A 16,036-nucleotide genomic window follows, 5' to 3' on the forward strand; every position below is an offset into this window, starting at 1 on the left:
TTTCTGTAGTTGCCACTAAACATTTACCACATCCCTGTCCTTGTGTGTACTGTCTGCTGTTGGTGAGTACCAAAATTGTCTTGTAAAAGTGGTAGAAGTGGATCTAGGGGTCAGTACCTTGGAACGTATCCCTATTTGTTACATTGTAAAGTGGGTTCCCTTTATGTGAATTCGAGTTATGTGCCATTTTCCAGGAATGCATAAAGCGAGGGAAACCTGTATCTGTTATTAGACCAGCTAAAATAGTTGAAAAAATTCTTCTTTGCAAGCTTTTGGGCACAAACACCCTTCTACATGCAGAGGGAGCATCTACAGTTGTTTTGTGCTGTCCTGGATTGGCTTTCTTTGGTGGCTTTGTCACCTAGTGAATGGCTGAATCAGGAAGTACCATTCAGTGGGAGTAAGCCTGAATTCTGCTGACCTGTTTAGCTGGGGGGGGGGGTTCAGAGAGGAGCAAAAGTAGATTGAAACATCAGTGAACTCTTCATTGGTCAGACCATGCTTCTCCAGAGTGGGTGTGGTACACTAAATATGGTGGCTTAAACACTGGTTTCCGCTAGAGCCCTGTCTCAGTTCAGGACCTTATGCCGTAGAGCAGAGAATAGTAGCTCATTAAGTGCATCTACACATGATATTAAGGTACCTGAATAAACTCTGACACAATTTGTGCTGGAGTTTAGTGCTCCTGGGTGCACTGTCTTCATGTGCACTTGGGACCACAGCACATTGAACAGGGGTGGTGCAGCCCTGGCTGGCAAGGTCCGGGGATCAGCCTGCCAGCCCAGGGCTGCTCTGCCTGGCTCAGTGTCAGCTGGGACACAAGAGTGCTACAATTCAGGGCTAGCTGTCAGGTAGCCCTTGCACTGTAGTACCTTCACGTTGCAACCAGCTTGGTCCCCATCTACACAAGCATTGTGGTGGAGTTAAGTACTCCTCCACAGGATAGTACTTATATTTGGCAGTACTATCCTACAGCGTTGTTAATTAATTTACTCCAGACAAATAGTTCTGCACATGTAAACACTGATGTTTTACCGTGGAGCTAACTAGGCAACTCCACAGTAAACATCTTGCATAGATGCATCCATTGGGTAAAACCAGACCCAAAACTATGCTGTGATTCGCAGGAATGTTCAATAATAGGAACAGTTTTTAAGCCAATGGCACAGTTTGAACTGAAGAATTTGTGTCTTAGACTCAGATGTGCTGCCACGGTTTTTTGTTTTTGATTTTTTTGGATCCAGTAGCTGGTCTTGGTGACTTTGCAGCAGGCCAGCCTTGTACTGTCTTTTAAAAAAACAACATAAGTCTTTCTTGTAATTATTCATTGTCACTACTTTATTAACAATATATTTAAAATCTGAAATAACAGATTAATATTTAATAAGTAGTATTACTCATTCTCTACAAGAAAAACAAGTTTGCATAAATAATTTATGTGAGAAAATAAATATGTAATTTATTCTTTGAAACGATAGCTTTTCTTTCCAGATTCTGGTCCCATTTAAAATAATTGCAAAATCTACCAATGCTGCAAAACGTCACATCTTATATGATTTTAGCATAAATTCTACACAGAAAAGAAGAACAATGAGGAACTGTTTTCCACCCAGATTTTGAATTATGTAATACTGTGGTCTGTAACTCTATAGCATATGTACAGCACATGAATATTACCTTCCCAATAATGCTCTGTAATGTAAAAACACAAACATGTATGAATGATGTGAAGCTATTTAAAGGAAAGACACTATCAAACTAAACTGAGTATACTATAGACTTCTCAGAAGGAATTCACTGGCTTTCAAATTAGTGAAAGATCGCTCCAATGGGGAACCAGTACTTTTTCCTCAGGCCCTGCCATACCCAGTCTCATCACACAGAGTATATGTCTAGAGGATCAATACTTTGCAGAAAAAAGGGCATACATTGACATCTCAGCTTTGATGTTTAACTCTGGTTGCTCTGAAGGGGAGTAAGGAAAATTGTTTACAGTTTTCTTCCCTTTGGACCGCACTCTAACTTACTCAGCTGTGGCACAAGTAGTTCGAAAAAAACTGTACAAAAATATGCATCACTATATGTATCTGTTTAGAGGACAAATACCATAGAATTATTTGGGTTGGCAGGAGTCTTTGCTGGGTTACCTCTACCGCCCTGCTCTTTCCTAGCAGAATTGGTTTGATTGTTCCTAAAACCTAGCTGGTAATATCAGATCTCAACCTTGAATCAACTGACTCTGCTGTAGTTTAATAATAAAAGTATTAAATGGATTGCAGTCATGTTCCGTGGGTTGGAGTTGGGATCACAAGTTTCATGTTCCATCTCTCAGGCTTAAAGAGATGATTGGAGACAAAGAAATCTATTGGGACTTTCTCAAAGCTTGACTATTTCACTAAATATTTCGTTTACTTAGCTTACTACTGCTACTTCCTAAAACTGTGTCAAGGAGTGTTGACTCTGCACCTTTTGCTTCCCTAGTCTTCTTGCCCTGCATGACAGTGCCTGAAATAGTTTAAATGTCTTTTGATGCTTTGCTCACATAAAGTGGAGATAATAACCTCTCACAAAGTGTAACACATGCTACAGACATCATGTTATCTTTGCTTTCCTCTGCCTTTCTCAATGAACAAACCACACCACCCCATGCAAATTCCAAGAGTAACTCTACTCTCAGACTGAATGTAGGTGCTGCTATGACCAGCTCAATTTATCTTAATTCTGTCATCAGACCATGGCTGTTAGAATCTAAGTGAGCCCTTGACCCAACGTTGCAGGAGGAACTGGATTCCACTGCAGTCGGTACCTCATTCTGGCCTGTCTGTCTGTGACATGTGGTGTCATGCAAACTATCCAGAGCTGCTGGGCTGTATATCTTAGAGAGGGCCTTCTAATACGCATTTTCTAGCTCAGGTTGGTTGGATTTGCTACTCCTGGCTCGGGAGAGACGAGGCTTCTTGTTCTTCTGAGGCCTGATGGTTTCCTTCCCAAAGTCCTTGAGCTCAGATTGGTTGTGGTAGCGAGTGTAGCGTTTACATTTGCATGCGGTGACAGCTCGGAATTTGTAAGTCCGAGTCTCTTCCCCGGGACAGGCCAGCTGGATGCGCTGAGTGCGAGTGTGTGCAGGAATGCAGCGGTAATCCAAAGCATTCTGACGCCACCATTTTCCTCTACCAATGGAGTTAGGGAGGAGGTGGGAGGGGACACACTGGCCTGAGCAGACTAGCTCCTTGACGGGTTTGATGCTGCGGCAGGCCCCATCAGTGACATAATGGGTGGTGCGCAGCTCTCTGCAGCTAAAATCTGAGGCATCTGCAAAGAAGAAATAAACCAGTTATTAGGTTATTTTTTTTTCCATCCCTTCATACTTATCCTGACAAGGCAACTGCTCATTGTACCTCAGCCAGCACTTTTACATCTAGAATAGTAATAAAACACACCAGATAGTTAAAGTTGATCAGGGTCATGTGGAATGCTCCCCTCTACCCTAGTAAGCTACGCAACAAGAAAGAGAACAACTAGTAGGGAGCATCTACTCCTCTAAAAACTATATCAAAAGTGATGGCATCAGACAGAAGCTAATCCATCCAAAATAGTTCTAAACCAGACTCTGAGTCCAAGTACCCTAGAGTGATTTGAGATTTTTTTTTGTAGTTCAGTTTCTGTATAAATGAGAGACTAAGACCTGCAGGGCAGCATAGGAAAAAGACATATCCATTACTACATGGAAAATTAGAGAGGCTAGAAAGAAACCGTTGGAGTCAGCTTTCATAAACCCCTCTTGGAATCAGTGGAGTTGCTCTGCTTGTTGCATCCGGGTATTTTAAGTCAAATTTTCAGCTCTTAAATTTTCTGCAGTTTTTTAGGAACTGTCATACATTTGCACAGCACTTCACTGCATGGCTGCCGCTTATGTAGATATACCTGAGCAGGCTAAAAACCTGCTTAGTAAGATCAGGGCTACAAAGTTTCCACAGCATCAGGGAGCTGAGCACAGGCTGGCTACTTGAGCATTTACCCTTGTTCAGGTGTGTTTTTCAGCCTGAGATATGGCAACACAGTCATAAAAACTCAAGTTAATTTAAAGATGCTATCATACAATATAGACATCCTCTGATTCTGAGGCATGATCTACTCAAGAAGCTAAATGCACAGTAGAAGAATTCTACTGCGCATTAGCATGTCACAGCGAAAGCCATGCTAATGCGCAGTAGAATTAATTTACTGTGCATTAGTGTCACTAAAAGACCGTGTGCTGGCACTACTGCTTAGTAGTGCCAGTTACAGCACATTGAGTTAGTACCTGTTATTACAGGTACTAAACTTAATGCACAGTAACAATGGTGCATTAATGCACACGTAGACATGCCCCCTGGCCACGTTTACACAAGACGCTGACTGCATAGCAGGAGGTGTGATGCGAAGCTACAGCACTGTAGGAATGAGCTCCAGTGCAGTCAGGATCATCTAAAAGCCATTCGGCAATGCTACTGCGCAGTAACTCCAGTTATACAAGTATTTGTTTATACAAGTATTAAATGACTGCACAGAAATAACCGCAGAGTCAGCATCTCATGTAGATGCAGCTCCTGAGTAGTAGAGCTCAGGAGGGATAGCAAAACAGTGGGGTATCTAAAGCCAGCTTTGCACTGTCTGAATTTTAGGTCCTTTCAGAGGCTTAAGTATACACTCTTGAATACTCATCTGCATGCTGCTTCATTAGCCCAGATTAGCAGGAATCCAGAGCACCTGACAAGCCCCCTTCTGCTTCTTGGTATATCCCTGTGTCAGGGGCAGTGCAAAGGGACAGCAGAGGGTTGGTAGATGCCCCAAACATCAGGGAAATTCCAGGAGATAGCAACAGTTACTAAAGAGTTCCTACCTCTCATGGAACCTACCAACTCACCAATCATTTGGTATTTCAGGTCTCTTTTTTTCTGCACACCCACATCATTTTCTTCAGACTCACAGCTGCATTTCCTTTCTAATTATAAATCTTGCTGGATTTTTGCTTTTGCCTTAATGAAAAGCCAGAGCAAAATGAAATCGTAGATATCTTGAGATTTTAGTTCTAAATGTTTAGGAAAGCTTTCCTTTCATGGGCCCACTGGCGATGCATAGGGGGCGCACACAGGTGTATGTGCACCTCCTGTGAAAAGGTGCCACTGACACTGCCAGCAGCGCCTGTGGGTGGTCACCGTTTGCCACTCCCCACCCTTGCTGCCGACATTGCCAGTGGCATCTGTGGGCAGTCTGCAACCATCACTGGCTGCTGCCACCGCTGCCAGCAGTGTCTGTAGGTGGTTGCCAACTGCCAGTCGGTGCTTGCCATGCCACGCCTGCCTCTCCCGCCACCTGCGGGAGCTCCCCACTTGCTGTTGCCATGCTCCCGCCTCCGACAGCACCGCCAGCACCTGCAGGAGCTCACCATACCCTCCCAGCCTCCAGGTGCACATGGCATTCATGAATGGGCCAGAGTACTTTCTAGTAAAATAAATGCATCCAAACATTAATTGTCATCAGAAGCTGGAAGAGCACAGCCTCCCAGAAGGGTTCTTTCTGCATTGCAAAGCAATGTGCTTAGCTAGCAGATATGTCTGAAATATATAGAAATTGATTTGAAAGACTAGTTAGCAAGTAAGACCTTGAGCTTCTTCTATATAAGCATATTTTATTCCTTTCTTTTAAGCAAAATAAATATAGCCAAAAACATTTTTTTTTCATAAGAATGTAAATATGTTGGAAAGATACAAAACTGGACTTTTAGAGAGAGGTCAGCTTCTGTGCTGTCCACATTCTCCCTGCTGTGAGAAGGTACTTCCCTGGCAAGAACATCAAAGGACAGCTTTAACTGACTGCCTGAAGTCTTAACTTGACAGGGTGCTAAATATTATTTAGGCATGTTTCTATCAATGAACTTTGAAGGATTTTCTGTTCAGCTAACATTTTTTTTACCCAAGAAGGACTGGGTTTTTGGATATATGCCTCTTCAGTCAGATATGGGCTCTGGTTTTTTAAACATCCAGAGAAGTATTGCAGTTGGTTTTATATTCATGTAACTATGGACTTTGGCCTTCCTATTTTAGAAATTCTAAAGGCTGCATTAACCAGATTAAATGAGAATTGGTATAGTCTTGGGGCTATCATGTGATATCAAGACTGTATGGATTTAGTCACACAGGTTAATTAGCCTTTTTACACTCATGTACTTTCTGAGCATTTAAGAAACTACATTTTGACTTTGTAAATGTTAATAGTTCTGACACTGGTCTCTTTTGCCATCACAGTGCCTGGGCACATACTGCTACGTTCAGAATTCACAGAATATGCCTCACTGGGCATGTGTACATTTGCACTAATACACCTTTTCTAATGCACATTAAATTTAGTACCTCCAATGTGAGGTACTAAATTAATGCACATTAGGTTGTGCTAATGTGCAGTAGTGTAGTTGCATGCCTTTTCATGACACAGTGTGCAGTAAACTTTCATTGCACATTAGCGTAATATCATGGTTTTTTATGTGATGCTTTAATGCCCAGTAAAATAGTCTACTTCACATTAAAGCACATGTGTAGATGCACCCACTATGTGCTGTTTCTGTAGAGATATGTGTTATTACATTCTGCCACAGATGGGTTCACATTCTCCAGGTGAGGGCAACACCTGTTAGACTTTAGTTTTGATTCTTCCAATTAAGGACACTGATACACTGGCATAAGAGCATGACACACCTTGACTGGGCCCCAGATACTTCTTTGGGATCACTGGTAAGCTGAATAAATAGGGGTTTCCTACCCAAGGGCAGCAGGGCAGAAGATTGTAAAACTCCTGGATGCTGAGTTCTTCTCAGAATTAATACCTTCCTCCCACCAGCTCCTCCTTTGAAGATGTTTGGCCTGTCAGAGGCTAGAAGACTGAAGGACCTCTTATTAGGAGAGCAACCAATGCTAGGTTGGTGTGCAAAAGTAGTAGGGAGGGGCTGGAGGGAAGGTATGAAGTTTTGACCTCCTCAGAAACTTTGTTGCATTTTTAAGGGGGTTGTTTTTTGGTCCCACATATGAAATGATTTTGGGGGAAATCTCAACCCAGTTCACCAACCAGTAAATATTCCCATTTGCATTTCTGGTACTGGCTAATCTGTTCATTGGTGGCCACAGCAAAGAGGCTAAATGCCCTACCTGTCTCTAAATATTCCAAGTTAGGGTGTCAGGCACATTAGCTAGGGTAGTCTGTGGGTAATCTGCCTTGGTGCTATTTCTCCTTTGAGATGAAATGCATTCCAGTCTGTAGGGGTCTATCCAATAACTTTTACCAGTGTGGCATTTACTTTCAAACTGCTTTTTCCCTTCATGCTGCTTATGGTGACTTCCCAAACTACATCCCAGCAACTCTAGGCATTGGTGTGTTGAGTCCCTGGTATTGTCAAATAACTGGTAGGATGTTACTGTGATTCTTCAGGGGTGTCTCTTGATGCTGTTGGTTGCATCTAAGGTGCAAACAGTGTCTTTAAAGTAACAGTCCTACCAAACAGAAATCTACCCTGAAAATAAGCACTGATATATTTGGATATAGATTCTCTCCATGATACCTTAAAAACTGCTAAAAACCAGCTTCTGCTGGCCACTGAGGTCCAAGGGATATAAAGATTAGCACATTCCTCCTCAGTGCAGTCTCCATTCATCAAATTAGCTCTGAGCTAACAAGCATCACTGCCATGTTTTTTGCTATGTAGTTAACAGATCTTATTCACATCTGTATTCCCTAACCAGTTACCCCTTCTAATTTCAAAGGAAGAAGGATTACTGTAGATATATGTTCACGGTCTTTGTAGTCTGACAAATACAGTAAATCATATCAATCAGTGACACCACTGGCTGGTGTTATCTGACAAAAATATCACTTCTCCAGATTTTTTGTTTATACCAATTCAATGTAGCATTACAGTAGCTCTAACTATAGAACCCAAATTATGTAGAGATACTTACTTCCGATCATTTTATAATTCTAAATTTCAACCAGAATTTTGAAAAAGCCACTATAACTTCTCTATCAGGGCAGATGTTCAGATGCTACCATGAAGAGGGCCACATAAGGTGATAAGTATATATCGCATATGTACTTATCATATAGATAGTTAAGTAAATATAGATGGTGAAGTAAATGTGAGTGTTAGACAAACACCTTATTTCACCAATAGATAATTTGTGCTATCCAATTTTGATCACCCATCCCATTGTCTGCTATATCATTTCTTAAACACAAGATTGAATTCCCTACAACTACAATGTCAGCTCAATGCCCAGTAATACTTCATCAAAATACACACTCATGCTTGTTTACACAACTCCCCACATAAAGTATGTGTGTGAGGTTTTAATACAATAGTAGAACATCATTATTCTTACCATTAGGGTCCAGAGACTGCTGTGGGTGTCTTCCCCCATGTTTTGCCTGGTTCATTGTGTTGTTATTGTTGCTGTAAGCCTGCTCCATCGGTGTTTCTGTATTTTCAGTGAGATCTGGGATGATTTCTGTAGCATCGTTCTTAAAAACTTGCCATCCTTCCACTAAGCGAAAGGCAATTTGGATCAGGACACAGACAGAGCACGCAGCCCGAGAGATCTGCATCGTGGGCAGCCGAGAGATGAGCCTTTCAGCACTCTCACAGTCTCAAATCCCAGGCAAAGGCAAATTATTCTCCTTTTTAAAATCCCTTTTAGAACCAAGCCAGCCAATGAGTATACAAAGTGGGAAGGGCCAGACAACAACTCATTCATCCCAGCTTTGTCATTGAAGTCTAGAAGTGAAATACCAGACGGGGGTGGTTGATCCAAAACATTCTAAAACTTTTCTTCACATATTTGGAAAACGTTACAGAGGTTCCAGTCCTGTGCCGGGCACTAGTGCTGAATGACAGGCCTGGGATAAGTTGCACACTTACAATTCTCCCTGCAGAAACTTCTATCCAATACTTTCATGATTTAACCTGCTTCTTCTTCCACCTTTGATTCTTTTGTTCCTGGGATTTTTAAACATGTTAAGACTACTTTTCCTGGAGAAATACAATTAAAAAAAATAATGATATAAGCATAATTGGAAACTATAGTTCAAAATTCATGTTCCCAGTTTCTCAGGGCAAACATCTTTATGTCTTCAAACAGGAGTTTCAAGTTTTGTTTCACAAATGTGCTAAATAGCCAAGGAAGAATTTATCTTTGGAAGGGGAAGAAGCTCTTTAAACATTTTTCTTGTACACATTTCATTTGTTTTTGCCCTAAAGTTCATATGGTATGTTAGCTGAAATAGGTAGACAGGCACTGGGGTGTTACATATTCTACTGCCCAATAAGAAGTTTCTCTCATCTTACCTTTACTCTCAGTTTGCTTACACCCTGTTGGACACACTACCATTTCCACTAACACGTGATATATGTATCACTGTGGTATACTTGCTTACTTTTCAGCACAAAAGGGTGATCGAGCTACTGTTTAAAACTAGGTCTTCAAAGAAAACAAGAGAAGGGGTAATATTGTGATTAAAATCCCATCTCTGCCACAGCTTTTTTTTTGGTGAGGATGTGGCAATTGCATCATCTCAGAGCCCTAGGACTATAATACTTCTTTAGCATAAATGAATGAAGAAAGAATAAACATGTTAATGTTTGTAAGATGCTTACAAACAGTCGTGAAGAGATCACAGGTGGAAACAGATGTTTTAACCAAAAGTTGAAGTGTATGACAAGCTTCTGTGAGCTTTTGTTTGTTGAAGAAGTTGTTCCTGGATCAGCTCATCCTTGTGAAAATATTTATTTTAGAACAGATGCAAAGCGTGAAACTGAATTCCACTCTTTTAATGATTGTTCGCAGTGTCAACAGCAGCCTATATTACCTGACTATTATCTTCCGACCTACCTGTCTAAACATCCCAAACAGGTGGGTTGTCTGGTTTTCCCTCCCTTTGCAGGACTCATCACTTAAGGTTTGAATTCCATTCTGACAATTCCCCTAGCCTAGCAAGGAAAACAGATGTTGCCAAACTTAATACATTAAATATTTGGAGCAAATTCACCCTTGCTGTAACCCCACTAAAAATAATGGTGTTAGGGCAATGGCAAGGATACTTAAGAAGTCCTTTTCTACCACCTGCCTTCCCACCCCTTACAAAGAAGGTCATTTTATGTAATATCCAGTTCTGATTTAGTAGCATCTACCATATTGTGTCTGTCTCACTCTTTCACCCAAAGCTATACAGTTTGACATCTCAGGAGAGTCTTCTTTTCCCAGATATTCCTCTGAGAATTTAAAAACAGCAGTTGCTGATGCTGCATAGAAATCCACCTCCTTTTCCCTTTCTACCCTACCCCCACACCCAGCCAATTCCCTTCTGTTTTTACGGATGAATGCAGTATGTAGTTTTACTTGTTTCCTTCATACATGAAGCTTTTGTGCAGAATTTATCAGAAAATCATTCACTGATAAGTACTGTCGCCAAACAATTCTTTCTGGAGGTTTAAATAAACATTCCAGCACTACTGTTTCCTTTCCCTCTATAAACAGAAGCCTCTGCTCTGATTCTCTTTCATTAATAACTTCCTCTAATACTCAAAGCAATTAATGCAGAGCCCTGAGATTTACAGGAAGTCCAACTAGTGATCTGTTGTCACAAAGGGAGGTGCTTTTGCAACTATGCCTGTTGTGGACTCACAGGTAGCATATGTACCATGCATACAGTCACTTTCAACATCCCCGTATTGCCTGTTCCCATACTGATTTCTGCAGGATCCCAAGTGCAGACCCGCTACAGGACTGACAGGTAGAAGCTGGTGTTCTGGCAAGACAGTCTCTTTAGCACACTATGCACCCATAATGCCACGTCAGCAGAAAAGAATCCGAGGGTTATAGAGGATCACAACGAAACATGAATCAACAATGTGCTGCAGTTGCAAAAAAGGCAAGTACCATTTGGGGGTATATTAGCCAGAGCATCCCATGTAAGACAAAGGAGGTAATGGCTCTGCTCTGGTAAGGATGCATATGGAATACTGCATCCAGCTTTGGACACTGCACTTCAAGAAAGAAGCAGGTGAATTGAAAAGAATACAGAAGAAAGTAGCAAGAGTGATAGGAAGCTTAGAAAACATGACATGAAAGCAAGTTAACATTTGTTTAGTCTAAAAGGAAAAGACTAAGGGGGATACATATTAAGTCTTCCAGGATATAAAGGGTGTTATAGAGGGGACAGTTGTCAAATGTTCTTCAGGGTTAGTTGGCAAGGGACAAGAAGAAATCAGTTCAATTTGAAGCAAAGTACATTGAAGTTTGATAGTAGCAAAAGTTTCACGCCCTGTGCTCTCACAAGTTGGTTTGGGCAGAGAGGCATGCTGGGCAGGCAGTGGTGCCTGTCTGCCTGCCTACAAGGCACACTGCACTGCTCCAAGTCCCAGCCAAACTGCATTCCATACCCCTACATTTCCAGCATGCTCATTTATAATTCTCAACAGTCAGTTGGGACCAGCCTTTGAAATCTGGGACTGTCCCAGCTAAAATGGACATATGGTCACCCTATGTGTGAGGTCTTGAGATATTTAGAAGTAAGCTAGATATGCACTTGTCTGGGATGATCCTGCCATAAGCAAGCGACTGAAGTAAATAACCTGCTTAGGTCACTTCCAGCTCTACTTTTCCATGATTCTATGGGCATGTACACAAGTGCAGGCAGCCTGTTGGGGAGGTGCTCCAACTCATGGTGCCTTACAGAAAGCATCATGACAGCATCTACACAAGCAGGGGCATGTATTTGCACCAGGACAAGTAGCCCCTGCCTGTGCACTTTGCAGCAGGACACATTGTCCTGCTCTTCCATGTGCTACAGTGGGGACTGGCTGCGGCATAAGGTTGGCTGGAGCCCCCACACTGAGACACCTGGAGACGGGTGTAGGCAGCCTTGGGTTGGCTGCTAGCCCTTCTTGAGGCACACTGTGCCTCAGGCAGCTGCTCTGTCCATCTCCACTTCTGTCCCAACTGATACCACATTGGCGTGCTTTGCGCTGCTTTTTTATTCAGGGTTTTTTTATTGCTAACGGGATGATTTCCTGCAAATCAGCAGCTCTCTGCATGGTTTAATATGCAACACATGTGATTTGTGATGCCACAAACTGCACATGCCTGCACATCTGGATCCAGCCCATGAGTTAGAGTGCCATTGATCCAAACAGCTGTTCACCTGTTGGGTGGGGGAGCTCAGAGCTTGCCTGCACTGGCCCTGGTCAGCAGGTGGTGGTGCTCCAGCAGCTTCCCAAGAAGTTGCCAGACAGTTACATTACAGCTATAGAACATTTCAGGGCCCTCATTGGCCAAAAAATGTAGCCTCTATAAGTGCCCCATGACACTGCATACCTGGAACAGACTTCCTAGGGAAGCTGTGGAATCTCCTTTACTACAGGATTTTAACAAGTTAGAAAACATCTTTCAGGGATGGTCTAGGAACACTATATCCCGGGCTGGATCCATGATTTTCAACTGGCGGATGCCAGGCAGTACTGTGGTCAGATGCTGTGGTGTTCTACAGGCCTGTGCGAAGCAGCAAGTATTCACTTTCAATTTGGATTTGGCTGATTTGGAGGGACAGTGATTCGATTCGGAGATTCAAATCACTGTCCCGATTTGATTCGGACGAATTGGATCCGAAGATTCAGCACCGCTTCAGAGATTCAGCCATAGACTAAACAGGCATCAGTCCTTCACCACGCTGGACACAGCTGCCTCCAGCTGGTAAGTCTGTTGTGGTGGGCAGAGGGGAGAGCCAAGTGGTGTGGGGGAGGGAGGAACTGGGGCTGGGACCAGCTGCCCAGCCAGGGCAGTGGGGCACGGGACTTGAGGAGGTGGGTCAGAGGGTGCAGGATGCAGGCACTGCCACTGCTTGCTCAGCCAGGGTGGAGGAGCGAGTGCTGCCACTGCTTGCCCAGCCAGGGCTGGGGGGCAGGTGCTGCCACTGCTTGCCCAGCCGGGGCAGGGGGCATGGGATGTGGGCGCAGCAGCACTGGGAGTGGGGGCTATGACATAATGTCACTTGCCCCCTTCCACCTGGAGTGAGCCACAGCTGCATCATGCCCCCCCCCAGCCACAGCTGACCAAGCAGCAGCAGGGCAGAGCCCCCACTCCTAGAGCTCCCGTGCCTACATCCTGCACCCCACACTGCCTCCCTTCCTGAGTCCTGTACCCCCCGGCCCTGGCTGGGCAGCTTGTCCCAGCCCCAATCCCTCCCTCCCCCATACCCCTTCCCTCCCCCCTCCACAGCAGACTTAGGAGCTGGAGGCAGCTGTGTCCAGCGTGGTGAGGACTTCTGCCTGTTTAGTCTATGGCTGAATCTCCAAAGCAGCACCAATCTTTTCCAAATCAATTCATAAGCTTTCAATTCAATTCAGACTTTTTAATTGTTCTCCCGGTTCGATTCAGAGTTAGAGATTTGGCTGTTGAATTGGGCCATATCTCCTCCAACCTGAATCTGCTACCAAAGCTTCACATAGCCCTAGTGCTCTGCATTACTACATCCTAGATGGGAAGCAGCAGGGTCATCTTAGTGTATAGCTACAGGTGGGTTATTAGTCCAGGAGAAGCGCTGTACTTGACTGCTTCTGTTATGGAGCTAGTATGTACTGAGCTAGGGCAGATGCCCCTGCAATATGCCTGGTAAGAGAGATATAGATGGGATATAGGAAGCGGGCCATGTGGCTGTGCAAGCCACTGGGGGTAGGCCCGCAGGAATAAAAAGGTTGAGAACCCAGGAGACTAGATGATCTCCTGAGGTCCCTTACAGCCCCACATTTCTGTGATTCTGTTCTTGAAAGTGTACTGTGTATGTTTGACTCACTGGAGAATAAAAATGTGGTCTGATATTTTATCTGAAAAGGGTACTTCCAGCAGTAGAAAACAATCTAGTACTGGACTGGGGCCTTAATTCATTACTGAGTCAGAGCAAAATGTGTGATAACATTTTGATTACTAGAACTATTTCAGTGCTTCCCTGAAGTTTCTTATGGAAATACTAACCCAGTCCAAAACTCTTTAGTTTAGAAGATCTAATGTAATCACAGTTCATTTATTTATTCATTAGATTTATATCCCACCTTCACCAAAAGAAGCTCAGGGCAGCTTACAATAAAAGCAAACAAATTATAAGACAGATTAAAAATATGTAAAAGAACAATCTCCCCTGACAATGCCCTAAAACTTAGCCTCATCTGTTAAGGCCTGTCCATATAAAAAACTCTTCCAGAACTTTTGGAAGATGCCTAGGCTTGGGCTCTGATGGACCACAAGAGAAAGGGAGTTCCAGAGCTGCAGAGAGACTGCCAAAAGTGACCTCCCTTCTGTTTTCACTAAAAAACACTTGGCCTACAGCTGCAGGAGGTCACTTTTTTGGCTGACCGTAGAGACTGTGATAGAATGTAAGGGAGGAGACCATTCCTTAGGTAGGTAGGGTCCTGACCAATAGACTAACCAGAAGTTGTGCAGAGAACCAGAGAGAGATCAATACTGCTCAAAAAAACTCTAAGGAGTTTTTACGTACTCACTATCCTATTTACCAGTCACCAGAACTGCGTGTTTCTATTTATGACACTTCTTTTTCATTTCCTTTCATGTAGTATGGCAAAGAGTTTGCATAGAGAATATCTCAATAATAATGTTTTAACTGTCAATGCCAAGTCCTTATTACAAATATCACATTTTCAGGAGTCTATTCGAAGAAATGAATAAAGCATACAATTTTCATTTTTCCTGTAAATGCATTTGAAGAAAGAAAGTAATGCTTAACTGTTTAATAGCTGCAGGTTGGTGTCACTCTGCACATACCTGGAAGGAATCATGCAAAAACGGGGTCATCCAGAAATCAGTCCACATTTAAAACATTTGGTTTAAATACCTTTCCCAATATCTCAAAGGGAGCCTGTTCCTGAGGAAAGCAAAAAAATCTAAATCTCATTAGATACTCTAGTGTCTTAACTACAAGACATCTTTCCTTTGTCTGCTGTCTGTAGTCCTTTGCCTCTTCCCACTCCTGCCATCTGCTTTCTGAGGTGAGCAAAGTAGACATGCACTGGGCTGCATCCCCCACATGGCTCATCCTGGACACTAAGGAGAATGTCTTGGCCAAGGAGCATGGGTGCAGGGAAATCAGTGTTTGTGATATCAGGGACTGTATCATGATGATTATTCAGTACAGGTCAAAATTAAGTTTGTATGCCACACAGGCAACAGAACTAAACACTTTTGTAACCTGAAAGGACAGTCCTGCTAGCTCAGTCAGGAGGGGACCCAACATTGATGCAAGTTGGTTTAGGGAACAGACTCTCTAGCACCAGCATCCCTGGGTGCTGTTTCCTAGAACCACCACCACACTCTCATCCTGAAGTCCTACAGTTCTTGTCTAGGCCCAGCATTGCATTATGCAGGTACACACATGTAAAAATAGCTTCAGAGAGCAAGCCTGTCATATATAACTTCTGGTGCTCAGTGGAACTTCTGGATAAGGTGCAATACCTGGGGGTAGGGCGGGCATCCGGACCCCTGTGAGTTGTATGTGCATAGTTTGAGCTCTGAAGTGAATTATGGCTCATAATTTACAAGCTGTCCAGGATTTCAATGCCACAGATGATCGAGGGGGATGATCACGGGGAGGAATTTCCCTGCCTTTCAGGCAGCGCATTCCCCTTCTTGGGATGCTGCTAAAGGAATGTTTAGACTCTTCTGCAGAGCAATGTTTTATTGTTTAATATACTGGGACATACTGAGTAATATAGACTAGATGAGAAGAATCCTTATTTCCTGTCAGGACATCTCTTCCTTTCTCCCTGCCACTTTAACTAGCATCTCAATTCAGTTATTTTCTCATATAACCACAGCATTAGAAAAACTCCAGATTTCAGACAGTTGGTCCTGAGGATGCTGAGTGAAGGCGATACATTCTGAATGAGATCAGGGCAGCCTTGAATGCCAAGGGAAGTTTAGGGTGGTGAGTTTCCCGATCCATGCCA

At 43.2% G+C, this 16,036-nt stretch overlaps 1 protein-coding gene across 1 annotated transcript; it reads right to left on the minus strand.

Moving 5' to 3' along the window:
• Positions 1–1,322: 1,322 nt before the first annotated feature.
• On the minus strand, positions 1,323–8,705 carry SOST (sclerostin). The gene is made up of 2 exons (XM_090041168.1): positions 8,409–8,705; positions 1,323–3,312 (listed from the first exon to the last, which is right to left on the minus strand). The coding sequence occupies exons 1-2, from the start codon at positions 8,629–8,631 to the stop codon at positions 2,891–2,893; spliced, it is 645 nt and encodes a 214-aa protein (XP_089897294.1). The 5' UTR covers positions 8,632–8,705; the 3' UTR covers positions 1,323–2,890.
• Between the last annotated feature and the right edge of the window lie 7,331 nt (positions 8,706–16,036).

The sequence above is a fragment of the Crocodylus siamensis genome, chromosome 4 (genome assembly GCF_052110815.1).
Source record: "Crocodylus siamensis isolate JL-2025a chromosome 4, ASM5211081v1, whole genome shotgun sequence".
Taxonomy (NCBI): Eukaryota; Metazoa; Chordata; order Crocodylia; family Crocodylidae; genus Crocodylus; species Crocodylus siamensis.

Excerpts from the sequence above, each read along its gene's own strand:
- SOST (XM_090041168.1), bottom strand. The coding sequence starts at position 8,631 with ATGCAGATCTCTCGGGCTGCGTGCTCTGTCTGTGTCCTGATCCAAATT. Across the intron at positions 3,313-8,408 it reads GCAGTCTCTGGACCCTAATG|ATGCCTCAGATTTTAGCTGC; the intron begins GTAAGAATAATG and ends TCTTCTTTGCAG.